At 44.5% G+C, this 19,910-nt stretch overlaps 1 protein-coding gene across 5 annotated transcripts in view; it reads right to left on the bottom strand.

Moving 5' to 3' along the window:
• PKNOX1 (PBX/knotted 1 homeobox 1) overlaps window positions 1-19,910 on the bottom strand; it is a 55,917-nt gene that overhangs the window by 11,529 nt on the left and 24,478 nt on the right. For all 5 annotated transcript variants that reach the window (XM_081302207.1, XM_081302206.1, XM_081302210.1 and 2 more), the window contains 5 exons: window positions 17,687-17,814; window positions 13,873-14,044; window positions 11,759-11,929; window positions 6,140-6,236; window positions 4,964-5,061 (listed from right to left, as the gene is read on the bottom strand). In XM_081302207.1, coding sequence (XP_081158333.1) covers window positions 4,964-5,061; window positions 6,140-6,236; window positions 11,759-11,929; window positions 13,873-14,044; window positions 17,687-17,814 — 666 coding nt within the window. The remainder of the gene's footprint in view (window positions 1-4,963; window positions 5,062-6,139; window positions 6,237-11,758; window positions 11,930-13,872; window positions 14,045-17,686; window positions 17,815-19,910) is intronic.

Here is a 19,910-nt window from a genome sequence, read left to right as displayed (position 1 = left end):
ACAGGGCTCGGCGTCCTTGCAGGCTGCTGAGTGTGTGGAGGCTCCTGGAAGGCGCTGCACCCCGAGAGGGCAGGGGAGCGCCTCCCTCCCGCAGCCTGCGCCAGGAAGCCTTCATCTGTGGCATCTCCTCGTGGCCTTTATAATGATCTGATAAGCCCCCAGGTTTTCCCCTGAGTTCTGGGAGCCACTCAACATAATTCAATCTGAGGAGGGGTCATGGGCACCCCAATCTACAGCTGTTTGGTCAGAAGCCTAGGTCACAACATGGGGCCTGTGACTGCCACCTTGGGGACCTGTGGGATCTGACGCCACTATCTAGGTAGACTGTGTCCGAGCTACACTGAACAAGAGGATGCCCAGCTGGCATCAACTGCCTGCTGGTGGGGAGAGGACCCCCTGCTGCGAGCTCCCAGAACCTCCTGTGTCGACTGCTATGGTGTGAGTGCCGAGCGAAAGCAGCTGGTTTCTCTGTCTCCAGGACGTGGTTCTCCACATCCTCACTCCACGTGGGGACTCGGCTCCGCAGGGACCCCTGGCCTGAGAAGGCAGAGGGGATAGAGGCTAAGGGGGCCTTCGAGCCCGAGCCAGTGTTCCTCAGGCAGGTGAAGCCTAGGGCTACCACACCCAACCCCTGTTCCCACCTGTGCCTCCTGCAGGGGAACAGCGACAACACCCCACTGCCTGGCCCAGGAGAGATTCCAGGCCACCAATAAGAATGGACAGGGATGCCACAAAGCACCACTTGAGAGGAATGTGCGGGTTGAGCAGAGGGGGAGCCACAATGGCCCACACGGCAGAAAAGGCCCAGGCCTGGGAGACAGCCCCTCAGCCACAGAGCTCCAGGGAGGTCTTAGCAGCACTGATCCAGACACTCAGGGGACAAACCAGAACAGCCTGTGACCATGGCAGTACCGTGACCATGGCCACCAACTTACCTCTGCAGGACCAGTCCTGACAACACTGACCCTGACATGGACTTGGGCAACCGTGTATTTTATGTGCCTGCAGATCCAGCACCACACGGACAGTGCCAAAGACCACGAGGACAGGTGAGGAAGAGGGCACGAGAATAAGGCCCCTTCCCGGACGAAAGGCAAAGCCAGGCATTCGAAAGGATGTTACGTGATAGGATTTTACTTAGAAACAGAAGAAAACAGCACAAGAAACTACAAAGGGTTTGCAGGTGACCTACGGGGCAGGATGGCCTGAGCTGCGACCCACAGAAACACTGAAAGTAACCGAGAGGGCAAGGGGCAACCCTGCAGCTAAGTGGAGCCGTGCAAATAACCCTGCAGTAGAAAGAGAGGGCGGACAACAACCTCATCCCGACCACTCCTCCCTTTATCAAGCATGTCTTCAGGTGGGTCCTTGTGAGCAGCACAATCAAAGGATTTCAGTGAACACACCACCCAAGGACAGATCCAACTGCAGCCTGCCTACTAGGCCCTGTGTGAACAGGCCAGCATGTCCTGCCCGGCGATGACTCCCGCCTGCGGACCAGCACTGCACATCACCAGCTCCTCACATGAGCAGAGGACGTTAGACCACCTAAGCCTGGACAGGCTGCCCCAGGCAGGGAGCCCTGTACAACAGTGGACAGCAATGTGGAAAGAGGGTCACAGGGTCATCTGCACAGCATCTAGGATGTGGCACATGTATTGGTGGCAGCTTTTAGCCAGGTTTGTAGTAAGAATCACGAACAAGAAGCAGAGTGGAAATAGGTGGAAAACTTACAGTTTAGCTAAAAAATCCATGAAAAATTGGAGCCAAGGAAGATGTAGTTGCCATTAAAGACATTAGTACCATAAAGAAAAATCAAGTACTGTGCACAGAGCCTGTAGGAAAGAGGCCTTGAAGGCCTTTCAGAATTGGCCAGGCCCCAACCTCTGCAGGCTAAAGGACATGAAAGTATAAAGTGACCAGAAGGACCTTCCTCTGAGAGGAGACAGCTAACGCATCCGGCTCTCAGAGAGCCACAGAGGAAGTTGTCTCCCCTGTTCAGCCATCCTGGCACTCAGAGGCCACTGCAGCTACGGGCCAGTGGGACTGGCTACTGCTCTCACTGGCAGCAGTCTTTGGCACTGCCCGTGTGGTGCTGGATTTGCAGGCATATAAAATACAAGTTGTGGGATCACAGAGGCTTCCATTGAGACTTTAAAGGGATGTCTGGGGGACAAGTGATGTGTGGCAGGGTAAGAACCCCTATCGTAAGCTCCTGAGAGAATGGTGCATAAAGCCATGAGAGTAAAGTCAGAGCTGCAATGGAGACCCCAGAAGATAAAAAATGCCAAGAGCATGCAGCATCTGTCAAGCAAAGCGGCAGGCAGTGAGCAGACCCAATTCAAGAGAGAGAGCATGTGAACTGCCCTGGGAAGGCCACAGGGCAGGCCTCCCTAAGCCCTTTGGAGAGAACATTACACCAACACATGCTCTGGCTACTGGATGGAACTAGAGGATTTAATGTTTGTTCCGCTGGGTTTCACTCTTACCTTGGTCTGATGTTTCCTAGGTATTCTATTCCTACTTTTCAGAATAAGGATGTTTACACTGTGACATTGTATACTGGATACATGTAGCTGGCTTTTTGATTTTTACAGGGGTTCACAGCTAAGAGGTTGCTGTAAGCCTTAGAGGAGATTTGAAACTTGGACTTTTTGAGAAATGTTGGAACTGTTCTGGAGACTTGAGGACTCTTGGAGATGGATCAAATGTATTCTGCATTATGAGAGGAATGAGTCTTGGGGTCAGGGTTAGAATGTTATAGTTCTGACCTGGAATGTCCCCCAACCCAAAGACTCCAAAGGTGTTGAAGACCAGTCCCCAGTGCAGCCATGTTGAGAGGTGGGGCTTTGGGGAAGTGCCTGGATCATGGGGGCTTGAGGCTCATCAATGAATTAATCCATGGATGGACTGCTAACCAAATGGACTCCTGGCAGATGGCGGTGCCCAGCTGAAGGAAGTGGGTCCTGGGGGCATGCCTTTTGTGACTATGCTTTGTCCTCAGCCCCTTCCTGTCTCTCTCTGTACTTCCTGTGCCAGGAGATAAGCAGCTGAGCTCTTCAAGGCCCTCCCTGCCATGATGTTCTGCCTCACCACAAACCCTCAATGAGGGGCCCAAACAATGGACCAAAATCTCTGAAACCACGAACCAAAATAAACCTTTCCTCCTTCAAGTTGGTCTCATTGGGTATTTGGTCACAGTGGTGGAAACTAACAAGGCGGTGTAAGCAGAAGTACAGGACAAGCAATGTCATGGACAGAGGGGCTCTGCAACTGGGACTAAAAGGGAGTCACAGTCCCCAAAGTCTAGCTGAAAGATCGGAGAGTTCTACTGAAGCACTACACACTGTGCAGTTTGCTATTTAAATTGTTGCTGAAAAAACTCAGTTAAATAGAAAACATACTTCTTAAATAACAAGACAAGGCACTGGACCTGAAAATGTTTTCCTCTAAAAAATAATGTGATCCAGGGGGGCTGGGGCTCAACGGTAGTGCGCTCGCTTAGCATGTGTGAGGCACTGGGTTTGATCCTCAGCACCACATAAAAACACATAAAATAAAGGTAATGTGTCCATCTACAAATAAAAAAATAATAATGTGATCCTAGGAAACTATTCTGCAAACAGACACAGTTTTATTGTCACAGACATCTTAAAGAAAACCAGAGGGAAAGAGGACTGGCCAGAGAATCAAGGAGCAGCCCCAGTGGGATCTAGCTCCTCCCCTAGGCAGGTCTGGGCCAGGGCAGCCACCTCAGCCTAGATGGTCCCTGAAGTCCCCCAGCCTCACAGTGATCCCTGTCTCATGGCCTATGGCTCTAGTCCACTCTGTCCAACAAGACCAGTTAAGTTCAAGAAGGCAGCCCCAGACTGCCTACGCTGCTGGGTGCTGCCCAGAGCTGCTCGGACTTGTTTTTGTGCATTCAGTAAAACACCAACATCCCTAACACATATAGCTCTTAACAAGGATGTGAAAAATGTCCATGCAGGTCACAGATAAAGATCTAACACAGGGCTGGGGATGTGGCTCAAGCTTAGCGCGCTCGCCTGGCGTGCGTGCGGCCCGGGGTTCGATCCTCAGCACCACATACCAACAAAGATGTTGTGTCCGCCGAGAACTAAGAAATAAATATTAAAAATTCTCTCTCTCTCTCCTCTCTCACTCTCTCTTAAAAAAAAAAAAAGATCTAACACAAAGAAAGAATCAATGCTCTTAAAATAAGAACTGTAAATTAAACTTGGTCTTTCTGATTACCTAACTTGAGCAAAGTAAAAAATGTGTATGTATCGCCAGAATTTAAAGGGATACTTCAGCCTAGTAGATCTAAACTCCTTACTTTACCACAAAGGCACAGCAAAAGGCAGCATGACCCAAGGTCACACTATGTCAGAGTCATCTCTGCTCTGACCCCGCTGCTTGCACAGTCACCTTCAGTGTTCTGGGAGCTGAACACCCGAAGGCAGGAGCCCTGGGAGAGCAGGGGTTGAGAGCCACCCGAGAAGCCCCCTCCATCTCTCATCAGACACACTGAAGATGTACCACAGAGAGGCCTGAAGAACTCCTGTGCTTGGGACCACAGGAGCAGCCTCGTACTGGAGGTCCCCTGCTGGAGGTGTAGGCCACGCCCTGCAGGGGTGAAAACCTTGCCCAGCTCTTATGCACCTGCTGGGCCTCGGACCCCAGATAGATATGCAAAGTAAACCTGCACATAAGCCTGCCTCAGCAGGGGCCACGGGCTGCTTCTGGGGTCATGAGTGACTTTCTTGCTTCTTTAGACTCTCCTGAGTTCTGCAAATTTTCCTCTGAGGGAGATGAGGAATGGAAAGAAACACTGACATGCAGACCAACTAGAGAGGGCTCCAGGAGGATGATGCTCACCCAGAAGGGCCAGCGCAGCCTGCTGTACCATGCGGCACATAGGGCAGCACCCACCCTCAAACCCTCCAGAGGAGGGCAGACATACCTGGGAGTTCTGGATCCTAATTGTCCCAGGTGACAAGGCCTGTGTGACCACTTGGCCTTGTGGAGTCACGACTGTGACAGGCTGGTACACTGTGCCTCCTCAAAAGGGAGAAGAAAATTTAAAAGTTAAACTACTTTCAAGTCTTAAGGATTTAAAACATTTTTATTGATATGCTTGTGGAATATAACTTATGGAATAAAATCTTTAGTTTGAGGAGGTTGTAATCATTTCAAACAGTCAAAAATACTTTGCAAGTTGAATTGTCACTATACATGATCACCCAAGTTCACTGATAGGCCACGCTCAGGTGCCTTGGGTCCTGCAGTGTCGGGAAGCACTGGCCGACGAATAGCTAGGCACCCTTTCCCTCTGCCAGGCGGCCGTGGCTTTCTGCTTTCTCCTATAATTGCATGTATCAAGGACTTGGCCAAAGGTGCTGATAATACATTTTCATCCTAGCTCTGCTCCAGAGGTTCCCACCAACAAACACCACTGTGAGTACAATGCTCTCTCTTTCTATATGCCCTTTTCATGTTCATGATGTTTTGTTTTTCTAATATTCTACACATACCAGGGAACGCTGGAATCTGCACCCTCCTGTAATGCTTTTGTTATACAAATAATACTGAGATCAAGGCTAAATTTTCACTTGACTGTCATCAATTCATGCTATAACTTAGGATTTTCCAGGTGCTGCTACAAGCACAATTAAAAACTATTTATCCAGAAATCATAGTTGGTTTTTCCTTATATTTCCAACTCTGATATAAAACCTTTTTTACTTTCCAAAGCACATTTTGCATAATGTATTTGTGGAGAATTAACAAGAAATAGGCATTCAAGAAGCTCTATATTCTAACACTACCAAATCAGGAACCAACATTAGTTAAAATACTGTGAAATCAAGAACAAAATTAAACACTTAAAAATTATATACTCATTCTAATACAATAGACCTGTTTTCTGCACAAGCTCGTGTAGAAAGCACCTGCTTTGGGGCTGGGCTGTGGCTCAGTAGTAGAGCACTTGCCTAGGACGGGTGAGGCCCTGGGTTCGATCCTTAGCACCACATAAAAATAAGTAAATAAAATAAAGGCATTGTGTCCATCTACAACTAAAAAATAAATATTTAAAAAAAAAAAAAAAAAGAAAGCACCTGCTTTGCCACGGCCCTACCTGCCACCGTCGCCATGGTCACATTTCCCTGTTGCAGGGCGGAGGCAGGAACCACGATCCCCTGTGGGCTGAGTGTGCCTGTGATGGCACTTTGAATCTGCTGAAATCAGAACACACATGTTGTGGGAATTATTAGAAAACGGGAACCCCTGTGAAAACTCAGAGCCAGCAGCACGATGACATCTCGGGAAAGGAAAGGGAGGGTGGGCCCCAGAGTACAGTCAGATGCCAAGGCTTTCACAGACAGAAACCAAGAGAGGCAAGGCTGACTGCTCGACACAAGACTGAGGCTGAGACGTTAGGTAGCAATGTGCTTTCCAAAAGATCACCTTTATCTACATTCCCTAAAGCCCAGGAGGGACCAGGAAAACCCTGCTACCTAATCACACACCTTTTTCCTTAGATCTTGCTAAGATAACTGAGTTCTCCACAAACTAAAGCCTCCTGGACAGGACGCACACATCAGAATATACCATGGGCTTAGAGGTGACTGGAAGCAACTGGTAGGTACACTTAAAAGATAGACACATTAATTTTGTTATAACAGAAGTTAAGCCATCCAAATCAATAACCTAGGGCTGGGGTTGTGGCTCAGTGGTAGAGTGCTTGCCTAGCATGTGCAAGGCCCTGGGTTCGATCCTCAGCACCACATGAAAATTAAAAAAAAAAAAAAAAGATATTGTATCCACCTAAAAAACTAAAAAATAAATATTGAAAACAAAAACAAGGGCTGGGGTTGTGGCTCAGCAGTAGAGCACTTGTCTAGCACGTGTAAGGCCCTGGGTTCAATCCTCAGCATCACTTAAAAATAAATAAAATAAAGGTATTGTGTCCAACTACAACTAACAAATAAATACGTTTTTAAAAAAAAATCAATAACCCAAGCTCCCACCAGGCAAGATAGCACACACCTGTAATCCCAGAGGCTCAGGAGGCTGAGGCAGGAGGATTGAGATTTCAAGGCCAGCCTCAGCAACAATGAGGCACTAAGCAACTCAGTGAGAGCCTGTCTCTAAATAAAACACAAAATAGGGCTGGGGATGTGGCCCAGTGGTGAGTGCTCCTGAGTTTAATCCCTGGCACACCCCCACTGTAAGGGTGGCCTTAGGCCTTAACCTGCAGTCTCACCACCTAGTGGAGCCCTCCATTGTGGCCCTCAGGCACAAACAAGTCACTTCTCCTCACCCTGACAAACTCAGAGTGAAGTTTCTGGCATGTTGACCTCTCCCCATAAGGGGGAAAGGCAAGAAAATCAGGGTGGGGACCACCAGACCAGATGCTTTAACCCCAGGGTAAATGACCTCACTGAGAACCGAGTGGCAGCTCACAGGGACTGAAAGGTGGTCAAAAGCCCCCAAATTTAGTATAAATGATGGAGCAGATGAACAGACATTCAGCCAGCCGACACTGACGCACACGACCCTGAGAGCCTGATGAGGACCTGGACTGACATCCCAGCTCTTCTCATCTGCCTGATCCTCAGCATCTTCCTCACCACTCTCAAACTCTACAGCCACATATTGACCCTGTGAGAGCACAACTTCTCCCCACAACCCTCTCCTTAACCAGCCGTTGGCTCCATCCCAGGAGAAGCCTGACCTGATCACCGTGGTCTGACTGTGCATCTGCTGGGCTCAGAGCCTAAGACTTGAGACTTCTGATCTGACACTTGAGCTTTGCATGCAGAGGGAATGCCTGTCATGAGCCTGTCGTGATGAAGTGTGTTTGCAGTGCTTAGAATTAATCCAGAATTGTTTGCTATGAATTGGTTATGTCTATTGCCATGCCCAGAGTTAAGGATTGTCATTTTCTTGATTAAGAACCTATAAAATGAAATTGTATTGAGTGATTTGAGTGAACAAAGCATTGACAAAGGCAGAAGCACATAGACATTCTTTATCTCTCCCCCTCGACTGTGTAAGTCGCACCTTTTGCCATCGTGACACCCACCTCCACCAAAAAAAAAAAAAAAAAAAAAAAAAAAAAATCAAAGAAATGAAATGCTGGCTTATTAAAAAGAGCAAACAAACCTCTACTAAGACACAAAAAGAGAGAGGGAGAAGGAGAGAAGGGGGTGGGGGAAAGGGAGGGGAGACCCAGATTCCCAACAATGGGATAGCTACAATCCTGCAGATGCCAGAGGTCAGAAGAAGTGAACACAGCCTCACACCTAAGCCTGGTGCAAGGAAGGCAGACCGGCAGCCCAAAGCTCAGCCACCACAGCTCACCCAGCATGGATGGGACCTTCTGAGCAGCCCTGCACCTATTAAGGAAACTAAACTTGTAATTTAAATCTCCCAGAAAAGAATTCTAGAGGTTTGTGCATTTTCAATAAGGACTTCTATCTATCAAATATCTAAAGAAAAATCCACCTCTTCTATAATCTCCCAGAAAACAAGAGCCACAAACACTCCCCAATCCATTTTATGAATCCTGTATTTTCCTGACACCAAAGCCAAAGAAACTACAGAAACAAAACTCACACCATAATCCCTTATGAATAGACACAAAAATGCTTTACAAAATACTAGCAAACACAATTGAGGAATATATATAATTATGTGCCACAGCCAATGGAATTGATTCCAAGAATGCAAGACTTGTTCAATATTAGAAAAACCAACCCATGTAATCTCCCAACAAGACCGATAAGGAAAATCACACGACCAGACTAACTGATACAGAGAAAGCATCTGACAAAGTTCAACCTAATAAAAATTTCCTCTCAGAATACCAGGCAAGGTGGCACATTCCTGTAATTCCAGCAACTTAGGAGATTGAGGCAGGAGGATCACAAGTTGGAGACATCCTCAGCAACTTACTGAGGCCTTAAGAAACTTGGCAAGACCCTGTCTCAAAATAAAAAATAAAAAGGGCTGGGAAAGTGGCTCAGTGGTTAAGCACTCCTAGATTCAATCCCCAGTACCAGGGAAAGAAAAAAAAAAAACAAAAAACAGCCAGGCATAGTGGTGCACACCTGAAATCCCAGCAGCTTGGGAGGCTGAGGCAGGAGGAGGATCGTGAGTTCAAAGCCAGCCTCAGCACAACGAGGCACTAAGGAACTCAGTGAGACCCTGTCTCTAAATAAAATATAAAATAGGACTGGGGATGTGGCTCAGTGGTCGAGTTCCCCTGAATTCCATCCTCCAAAAAAAGCCAAACAACTCTCAGAGGGGAGTGTCCTCCAACAGGTAAGAGCATCTTTAAATACCTCAACCAGTATGAGCAAGGCACTGACTGACAGGTTCCCTAAGGCTGGAGAAAGGCTGGGGAGCCTGCTCTCCTTACCCTCAAAGACGGCACTGGACGGTCCAGTCAATGCAGTGACACAAGGACAGGAAGTAAAAGGCAGGGTCAGAACGGAGGCAACAGCACTGTCCCTGTTGGTGTGCCACTTGCTCAACAGGTAGAAAATCCAAGTAGCCCACAAAAGCAAAGCTCCTAGAACTAACAAATGAGTTCAGCAAGGTCACAGCACATACAATAAACACACAGAAATCAAGTGTATTTCTGTAGACCAGCAATGAACACATGGAAACAAAAACTAAAAAAATAATCTATTCACAATCACTCAAAAAATGGTTACACTTGGGCCTAACTCTAAAAGCACACGCTCAGGACCTGTATTTGAAAACTGGTGGGAAAAAACCATAGAAGATGTAAAATAAATGGAGAGACATAACCATATGTGTGGGTTGAGGACTCAACATAGTAAAGCTGTCAATTCTTCCCAAATCAATATACAGATTTGATGAAATTCCTATCAAAATCCCAGTAAGATTTTTTTAAAATGGACCTAGACAAAATCATTCTAAAATTTATATGAAAAGGCAAAGGAACCAGAACAACTAACACTGAAGTGGAAGGAAACTATCTGCTCAAGTTGGAGATTTATCATATGATATGACAATCAAAACTATGTAGTAGTTGACACACAGATCAATAGAGCAGAACAGAAAACACAGGAGACAGGCCCCCCAACATGCCCAATTGATGTTTGACACAGGTGCAAAAAGCAATGTAGTGGAAGTAGGAAAGCTTTACAACCAAACGTCCTGGTGCTGACAAACATCATCGACAAAAAAAACCTCAATTAAATCTCCCACTTTCTGCACAAGCTAACTCAAAACTGATAATGAATTTAAATGTAAAATATAAGACTACAAAACATTCAGAAATAAAAAAAGAAAGAAAGACAACATCTTTGGGATCTAAAGGTAGGCAGAGTTCTTAGACTTGATATCCAAAGCACAATCCATACAAGGAAGTACTGAAAAATTAAACTTCATCAAAATTAAAAATGTTTGCTCTACAAAAGACATGTTAAGAGGATGTTAAGAGGATACTTAGCTACAGATTTGGAAAATATATTTGCAAACTCTATATCCAAAAAAGGATTAGTATCTAGAATAGGGCCGGACTCTCAAAACACAGCAGTTTAAAGAAAATCAAATTAGAAAACAGGCAAAAGACACGAACAGACATTTTCACCAAAGCTGATAAACAGGTGGTGGACATACACAGATCAACACCGTTAGTCAGCAGGGACACGAAATAAAAACCCCAATGGATTACCACTACACGTCATTAGAATGGCTGAAATAGAACACTGCTTCATCACACACAGACCTTCAGAGCACTGTACCCAGTGAATGAGTCAGGCACAAAGGACAAAATACTACATGATTCTACTGATACAAGGTCCCCAGAGAAGTCTAAGTCATGGAGACAAAGTGTGGGCTGGTGGGTGCCAGGGCTAGGAAGGAGAACGAGGGATACGTTTCCTGAGGACAGAGCTCAGGTGGGAACATGAGGAAGTTCTGGAGGTGGATTGTGCTGAGGGATGCACAACAATGAAATGAACTAAACCACTGCAATGTGCATTTTAAAATGGTTGCAATTAAAAAACATGGTTAAGATGGTAAAATTTATATATATGTTATTCAATTTTTAAAAGTGTATTGGGCTGAGCCAGGTGCAGTGGTACATGCATATAATCCCAGCGGCTCGGGAACCTGAGACAGGAGGGTTGTGAGTTCAAAGCCAGCCTCAGCAAAAGTAAGGTGCTAAGCAACTCAGTGAGACCCTGTCACTAATTCAAAATAGGGCTAGGGATATGACTCAGTGGTCGAGTGTCCCTGAGTTCAATTTCCAGTTATCCCCACTCCCCAAAAAAGAATGTGTTGGGCTAGGGTTGTGGCTCAGTGGTAGAGAGCTTGCCTAGCACACGTGAGGCACTGAGTTCAATCCTCAGCACCACATAAAAACAAATAAACAAAATATAGCAAAATACAGGCATTGTGTCCATCTATAACTTATAAAAAAAAAATACTGTGTGTTTTTCCCCAATAAAAAAAAAGGAATGAGTGGTACTCTACTCTCCATAAACATGGGGTGGGGTCAGCGGGAGCCAGAATGCAGACTGAGGACTCACCCATTCCCTACATGAAGTCCAGAAAGATTCTTCTCTGGCCTGAATTTACTCCTAAAATAAGCCAGCTTCAGAGACCTAGAAGGTCCTTCAAGCAAGACAGCCATCGAGACAGCCCCAGCAATTCTGAAAGGGTTGGTGATCTGGGGTTGATGCTAAAGGCATAATGACCCCCCAAAGGCAAGTACCTGGGATTGCACGGGCGAGTATGGACTTCCAGGTTCTCCACTCAACAGAGTCTCACTGTTCATTTTCGTCTTCAAACAAGCAATGTATCGACTACAGAAATCTTTGCAGAGTTCGTTAACTTTTTCCAGCTCAAGAAGATGAATACGCAAGACCTGGATTGCTTTCACCATCTAGAAACAGAGAAAATGAAGACTTATATAAGAAAAAGGTACTAGTATAGTCATCATTATCATACATATTTGGTTCCTAGTTATCAGAAACCTCTTCAGTGACAGCAAGAGAAGTGAAATGACGTCAGAAATCATACAAAGAGGTGACTGCCTCAGCACTGCTAACCTGGGCTTTGGCCATCCTGGTGTATAGGGACAGGGGAGCCCTGGACCGGCGCTAGTGAGGCTGTGTTGGCAGTGAAGCTCTGCCTCAAGATGGCTGGGCTGTCTCACCAGCCACCAGATCACTCTGTGGCCTAGGAGGTTTTTTACCCTCACTCTATTTCTATAAGTAGGGACAAATCTATACAGGTGGTTTAATTTTTTTTCTTTTTCTTTTTTTGGTACTAGGGATTGAACCCAGGGGCACTTTTACCACTGAGCCACATCCCCAGCCCTTTTTCTTTCTTATTTTTCAATTTTAAGACAGGGTCTCATAAGGTTGCTTAAGGTCTTGCTAAGTTACTAAGGCTGGGCTTAAACTTGCAATCTTCTTGCCTCAGCCTCCTGAGTCACTGGGATTACAGGCATGTGCCACCACACCCAGCAGCAGTTTTTAATTTTGATGAAGTTAGACTTATCAACTCCATCTTTTCTGGATCATATTTCTGGGGTCAAGTCTAAGAATGCTTTCCTATCCCTAAATCCCAAAGATTTCCTCTTGTGACTTTTCCAAGAGTTTTGTAGTTTTATATGAAGTCACTAAGTTTTGAGGTAATCTGTCCCCAAACAATAGATCATTAATGCCAATAATGAATCTGTTTTCATTAGTACTATCTGCCTGTGAATCAACAACTCCAAAGTTCAGTGCTAAGCTAACATAAAATAATTCATACATATTCATGGAACAAAAGAATCAATCAACTAATACCAGTAATTACCAAGCAACAAGCTCTACCAGTGCTAAAGACAGGGTGGGAGACTGTGTTCCCTGCAGCCAGGGGGGTGTGGAGGATGCCCACTCCCCACTCACTGAGCCAGACCAGAGGGATGACTGCATCCCAGTCCCAGGAGCAGAGAGAGCTGCCACCCTTACCCAAAAGGGCATGGGTCTCCTTTCAGAGTTGAGCGGGCAGGGTCAAAGGTCAAAGTCTGACCACTTACAGAATCTATGAGGTGGTAAAGAGGAAACACACAATGAAAACCTTAGGAAAGCTATGAATGGGCAATTTACCCAGGAAAGAAGCAGTTTTCCAAAGACCCTTCTATGCTCAGAGCCTGACTAAGGTTTGATACAGGTCCTAGAAGGCATCTGTGACCCAGCAATGGTACCCTGATGCCAGAACCATGTCAAACTGAATCTGGGAGGGATGAAAACAAGTAGCATGCTAAGGTGAGAAGGCAAAGGGAGCAAGAGCCTAACAAAGACTGCCAGGACCACCCAAGTCCTGTAAGGGATGGCTGGCTGTGGGTGCACCAGGGACATTAGCCACAAGAACTTCTTCACTTCCTCTACAGAGTATGGAAATTCCTGGATTTTGGAGCCCTGGAAACAGGAGGAAGTTGGCATGAGCCTCAAGACTCAAAGTTGTCTTAAGAATATAGTCCAAGTCCTGTATCCATGATTAGGAGTATGCCAAGAGTAGAAGTTGGACACAGACATGTCAGGGAACACCCTAGCTCTGGGGAGTCTTTAGACCTTCAGAAGAGAACTGGCCCCCAGGCATTTAGGACAGAGGCAGGGATTGCTTCACTGGCTTGTTAAAGGAAATGTAACTAGAGGGGAAGACCTGGGGACATTCAAGTTACACACACTGGAAGACAAGCTACTTCACAGTTACACCATTCTCCCCTTTAGTGGAACCACAAGCAGCAGCTTAAAGCTATAATAAGAAGTTTAAAATTTCACCATCTGATTTTAAATTATTAAAAATAAATTTTAAAAAAGCAGTCACTTTACTTACTAAGTTGTCAGTTTCTGGATCTTCACAAAAGAAGGGTTTCCCTTCCTTCTCTTGCTTTCTGACGAAGTTCTCAATGTCCACATCAAAACTGGCAGAAGTTGTGCCTTCTGAGCCCTGTGTGGACTGCTCACATTTTTCAAACAACAAAGCTAATAATGGAAATAGTGGATGCCTAGGGGAAAAAAGAACAAAGAATACAGGTACGTTCTCCATCTCCACAAGAATGCTTGGGCTCTCAGGGTGCACAGCCTCAGAGAGTGACTCTGGGGAGCCTAATCCACATGCCACAGAAGTTGCTATTTAAAGTGTACCATTCAGTGGGGTTTAGTATATTCTAGAGTAGGACAGCCATCACCACAATTTTAGAGCATCACCATCCCCAAAAGAAATCTGATGCCCACTAGCAGTCGCTCCATTTCTACAAACCTCAGCCCACCACAAACCTACTTTCTATCTCTATGCTTATTCTAGACATTTCACATAAAGGGACTCATGAAGTCCCTGGTGTCTGTCACTTAGCATGTTTCAAGGACTTACCAATGTTGTAACAAGTATCGGTCCTTCATTCCTTCACAGCTGAATAGTATCCCATTGTAAGGTGATACCACACTTAGTTTTTCCAGTTGATGGACATCTGGTTGTTTCTTCCTTTTGACTATTATGGATAATGCTGCCATGAACATTCATGTACAGGTTTTTGTGGGAACATACACTGTCATTTCTCTTGGGTATATGCACAGGAGTGAAATTTCTGGGTCAAATGGAACTCTATGTTCAACATTCTGAGGAATTGCCGAAGTTTTCCAAAGCGGCTGCACCGCATACATGACAGCAACGTAAGAGGATTCTAATTTCTCTACCTTCTCATCAACACCTTCTAGTTTCTGTTTTTCTTTTTTTTAATCATAGTCATCCTAATGGGTGCAAAGTGTGTATCTCTGGTATTTATTTTTAATTACATAATAACTGAATAAATACCTCTTGGAAAAAAATTCAGACCACCTGATCAACCGTAGCCCTCTGGGATACAACACTGTGATCCTTCCTTGCTCTCCCCAAAGGTGTTGATATTTTGGTGTGTACCCTTCTTCAGAGTACACTGTGCCCTCACATGGTACAGTGTACCCTGGAAACTTGCTTTGACCTCTGAAATCTGTCACACAAACAGAAATGCTACAAGGGTATATGGTTTGGATAGCTGCCCAGGGCCCCATTAGTTCAATGCCCTGCTAATGCTAGATTAAAACTCTTAGTTTGGAACAAGGAATGCTGTGGTTTGGATATGAGGTGCCCCCCAAACTCCTATGTTAACGCAGAAATCTACCGAGGTGGAACTATGAGATTATGAGAGATGTAGCCTGATCAGTGCCTTCTGATTTCCCTGGGCTAACAGGGTGGTAACTACAGGTAGTTGGGGCATGGCTGGATCACTGCAGGCATACCCTGGAAGGGCACTTCTTCCCTGTGGCCTCTTGCCATCTGTCTGTCTGTCTCTCTCTCTCTCTCTCTGCTTCCTGGCCACCATGAATAGAGAAAGGCTCCTCCGCCACACCTTCCACCATGAGGTTCTGTCTCACCTGGGTCCAGAATAATAGGTTTTCCCACCATGTACTGAACCTCTGAAACTATGAGCCAAAATAAATTTTCCTATCTAAATTGTCCTTGTCAGGTGTTACAATTACAGTGACAAAAAGATGACCAACACAAGGAGCCCTGTGTTTTCTTTTTTACTGAGCTTCACAAATTATGCAGCCAATGTTGCTTAAGAGACTGTCCATGGGCTGGGCTGGGAATGTAGCTTAGTGGTGGAGTGCTTGTCTAGTGTGAACAAGGCCCTGGGTTTCATTCCTAGTCCTGCAAAAAAGTAATAATAATAGTAATAATTTTAAAATTAAATTAATTAAAAGAGATACCATCCATGTCAGTATATGGTAGTCTTGTTATTCTTTAAATGATAGATGGTAACCTGTAATGTGAAATCTCAACAGTGTGGCCACTTGCCTGTTGGCCATTTAGGTTGTCTGCAGTGTAGGAGAGCCTTAAGGTACACTTGCACTCACCTGTTAGGAGGCTGCCTAGAATGGAACTGCACCAACACTGTGAAAGTCACTATGTAAGTTATTTACCAAGCATTATATAAGTTATTTACAAAAGTAAATTCATAAAAACAAAGGAGAATGGGATCACCAGACTGAAAGCAAAGACGGGAAAGATGATTTGTTTTTTAATGGGTAGAGTCTCAGATTTGGAAGATGAAAAATTTCTGAAGATCTGTTTCCCAACAATGCAAATATACTTCACACTACCAAACCATACACTTAAAAATTAAGATGATAAATAAACTGTAGGGGCTTAGGACGAAGCTCAGTGGTAGAGCATGTGCTTGGTATGAGTCCAATTCCCAGCACCACACACAAAAAAACAAATGAATTGTATATTATGTATTTGGTTTCTTTTTAAACTACAATCTTAAAAAGTAAAGTCAGTAATTAATCATAAAAAGAAGTTATTCAAGGGCCAACTAATTTCCAAAAAGGAATATCCTAATTACCTGCTCACTAGGGGTGACAAGGCAACATCAGCGCCCCAGACCTGCTGTCACCACTGGCTACTCAGCTTTCCATTTGTAAACCCGAGAGCCAAAAGACAAATCTCACTGTTGTGCTGTTTTCACATTCATCATCTGCTGACTCCTTTAGGAATCTGCCTACTTTGTCATTTTTACTTTCAGCTGTTTGTCTTTTTCTTATTTATTGTGCCATCTTTGTTCACATACAGGGTTTGATTTGTAGTGATTAAATTTATTAGTCTTTTTGCTTTGTCTTCTGAGTTTGTGCTTATTTAAGAAGGTATCCTGGACTGAAGGTTACTCCCATACCTTTCTAGGTTTTCTCCAAACTTCTTATTTACTTCTTTCTTTCTTTTTTTAATACTAAGGATTGAACTCAGGAATGCTCTACAATGAGGTACATCCCCATCCCTAGACCTTTTTATTTTTTGAGACAGGGTCTTGCTACGTTGCTGAGGCTGGACTCAACCCTGTGATCCTCCACACCTGGCTGTTACATAATTTTATTCAGCCCAGCCCCTACCCCCAGATGACTGACCTGGTCATCATCACCAGTGTTATATCCATATAAAAGCAAATGAAATCATACAGTATGTGACCTTCTGAGGCTTCATTCACTCAGCACACTGCAGCTAGACTGACTTAGCTGTTCAATACCCATATCCCTTCCTTCCAGTTGCAATAACATTCCATGATATGGATATATCATTGTGTGTCTATCAGTTTATCAGCCAAGAAACTCCTAGGCTGTTTATAGTTTCTGACAATTGTGAATAAAGACTCTATTTACATCAGCATAGAGTTGAACAGGTATTTGTACACCTATGTTTAGCAACTGGGGATGTGCTCAGTGGTAGAGCGCTTGCCTGGCATGTAAAGCTCTAGGTTCCATCCCAAGCACCACAAAAGAACAAAAATCTCCCAAAATAACAGTCAAACTACAGGTGCAACCCAGGTATCCACTGACAGACAGATAAACAACATATGGTATACACAGACTACCAAAAATCATCTGGGCTTGAAGATTTCTTTTTGCAAGATTACCCAAAATGATTTATAGTACAAAATGTTCTCTTTTAATTTTAAGAAATGACATCTTAAACTGAAAAGATTTCACTCCTGATGCAGTGATAGCATCAGGATGGTGCCCCCCACTTTGCCCAGCTACCACTTCTGGTGTTCCACCTCACAGGTTTGTGTTCTGACAGTCCTCTGGAAACCTACCCCTCCACGCCCAGGTGCTACCTGTAAATGGCCTGCTTGTCTGCGTCCATTGGGGTCTGCGACTCTACAGGAGGAGGGCTCACTCCTTCTGCATCGGGTTCAGAGCAGTTTGGATCTTGCTCCGTTTTTAATTCTGTTACCACTTGCATCTATAAAAAGAGAATTTTGTTATCAAACACAAAACACACTGCTACCAAGTATTCTATTGTCAAACAGGAATGCTTTCAGACTGGTAAATTATACATAAAGAATACCATCAAGAAAACTCCTTTTAATTTAAAATGCTTTAAAAGTGAATAACATAAAAGCCAAATTTCCAAAGTGCCTAAGAACTGAGATTTTCTAAATCTGTGAAAGGCTTAAGATTTAAAAAAATCATAATGACCATGTACAACTGAAGTAATTGTACATATGCAACCTTACTCTTCTGTAACTTCTTACTATATATATCCCCATATTTAATAAAATAATGAGAGGGATAAACAAATAGTACAAGTTCTTATCTTCTCACAAGAATGACTCAGACTCAATATGCTACATATTTGTGAAAGGACTAAATTTTCTCATGTCCACCCTATCCCTCAGGAATATATAAGCTATGAAAATTTAACCCAAGCTCTGGGTATAGCTCCGTGGTAGAGCACATGCTTGATCCCTGAGCACGTACACACACACACACACACACACACACACACACACGATGCAAATTTATAAAATGTCATGCATTTAGAAAGTAAAGACCAGCCATGCTTACTGAAAGCTTAGAGACATAGATTGCTTTAGACAAGCCATGTGTTTGCCACTTGCGTAAAATATAGTTAAATCCTCAAAGAATTCCACGTTACAAAAAAACAAAATTGCTGCAGTAAACTTTGGACTACCCAACCTAACTTCTTCAGGACCAGGGGTCTGAGAAATTCTGAGGAGCCTGCCAGAATTCTGCCCCTCCAAGGTGGCCAGGCATGCCCACCCCATGGAATTCTCTTTGGCCCTTTGCTCTCTTCTCTCAGTCCAGAAAGGTGCTCTAGGATGTCCATTCTGCTGCCTTTAAGATAAGTTTACATCTTGAGAATGTATTTTTCTCTCTTAAAAAAAAAAAAAAAAAGCAACTAAAGTACAATCAAATACAATCCTTCTAGAGGGCAATCTCACAGTAGTATAAAAAGCCTTAAAAGGTTTATTTCAATATTTTTCTTTTTTTAAATTTTTTTAGTTGTTGATAGACCTTTATTATTTACACTGGTGCTGAGAATCAGACCCAGAACCTCACACATGCCAGGCAAGTGCAATTCCACTGAGCCACAGCCCCAGCCCTTTTTTTTCTTCCTTTTTTTTTTTTTTTTTTTTAGTTGTAGTTGAACACAATACCTTTATTTCATTTATTTATTTTTATGTGGGCTGAGGATCAAACCCAGCACTCAACACATGCTGGGCAAGTGCTCTACCACTAAACCACAACCCCAGCCCTCAGTATTTTCTTATTAATGAATGAAAAAAGAGAAATCTAAGAGTTCGACCTTAAAGAAATGGCTAAGTAATTATGATATGTCTATACTAGAAACAATGAAATGTTTATTTAAAATAATGCTCATGACAGGCCCTTCAAGTCCTGGGGATACTTTGAGCACCACACATGGTGGCAGGATGAAGCAGGGTGCCCAGGCCAGGCCAGGGGACCATCACTGCTCCTTCTGACAGAACACACAATGGGAGGCAGGTGGCAAGGCTCATCTGAGCCCAAACTGAAGAATGAGAAGGGAAGACTGCCAGGAATAGCCAGGGCCAGCCCCCCAGCCGGCAAGAGGTGCCAAGGTGGGCCTGGCAGAGGTGAGTGTGGATAAGGGGCTGAGGGTGACCTGAAGGTCCACGGAAACCCGGCCATGTGGGTCGGGGGCAGCTTGGACTTTACCTAAAATCCATGGGGAGTCCCTGGAGGGGTTAAGAAGGGGGCATATTGTCAGATTTGCACTTCAGGGGGGAAAAAAATCAAGTGGAACTATCCAAGGACTTCCAGGTCAAGATTAAGCAGGCTGAAAAACTATACAGGATGACCCTCTCTCGATGCCTGCAAGATGCAAAAACATGCAACAAAAAACAAAGTCTCTTGGACTTGGGATGTGGCTCAGGCGGTAACGAGCTCGCCCGGCGTGCACGGGGCACTGGGTTTGATCCTCAGCACCACATAAAATAAAGATGTTGTGTCCACCGAAAACTGAAAACTAAATATTAAAAAATTATCTCTCTG

The sequence above is a fragment of the Spermophilus citellus genome, assembly GCF_964194105.1.
Source record: "Spermophilus citellus genome assembly, chromosome: 7".
Lineage (NCBI taxonomy): Eukaryota > Metazoa > Chordata > Mammalia > Rodentia > Sciuridae > Spermophilus > Spermophilus citellus.
Note: the sequence above shows the minus strand (reverse complement) of the source record. Positions and strands in the feature narration are given on the sequence as shown.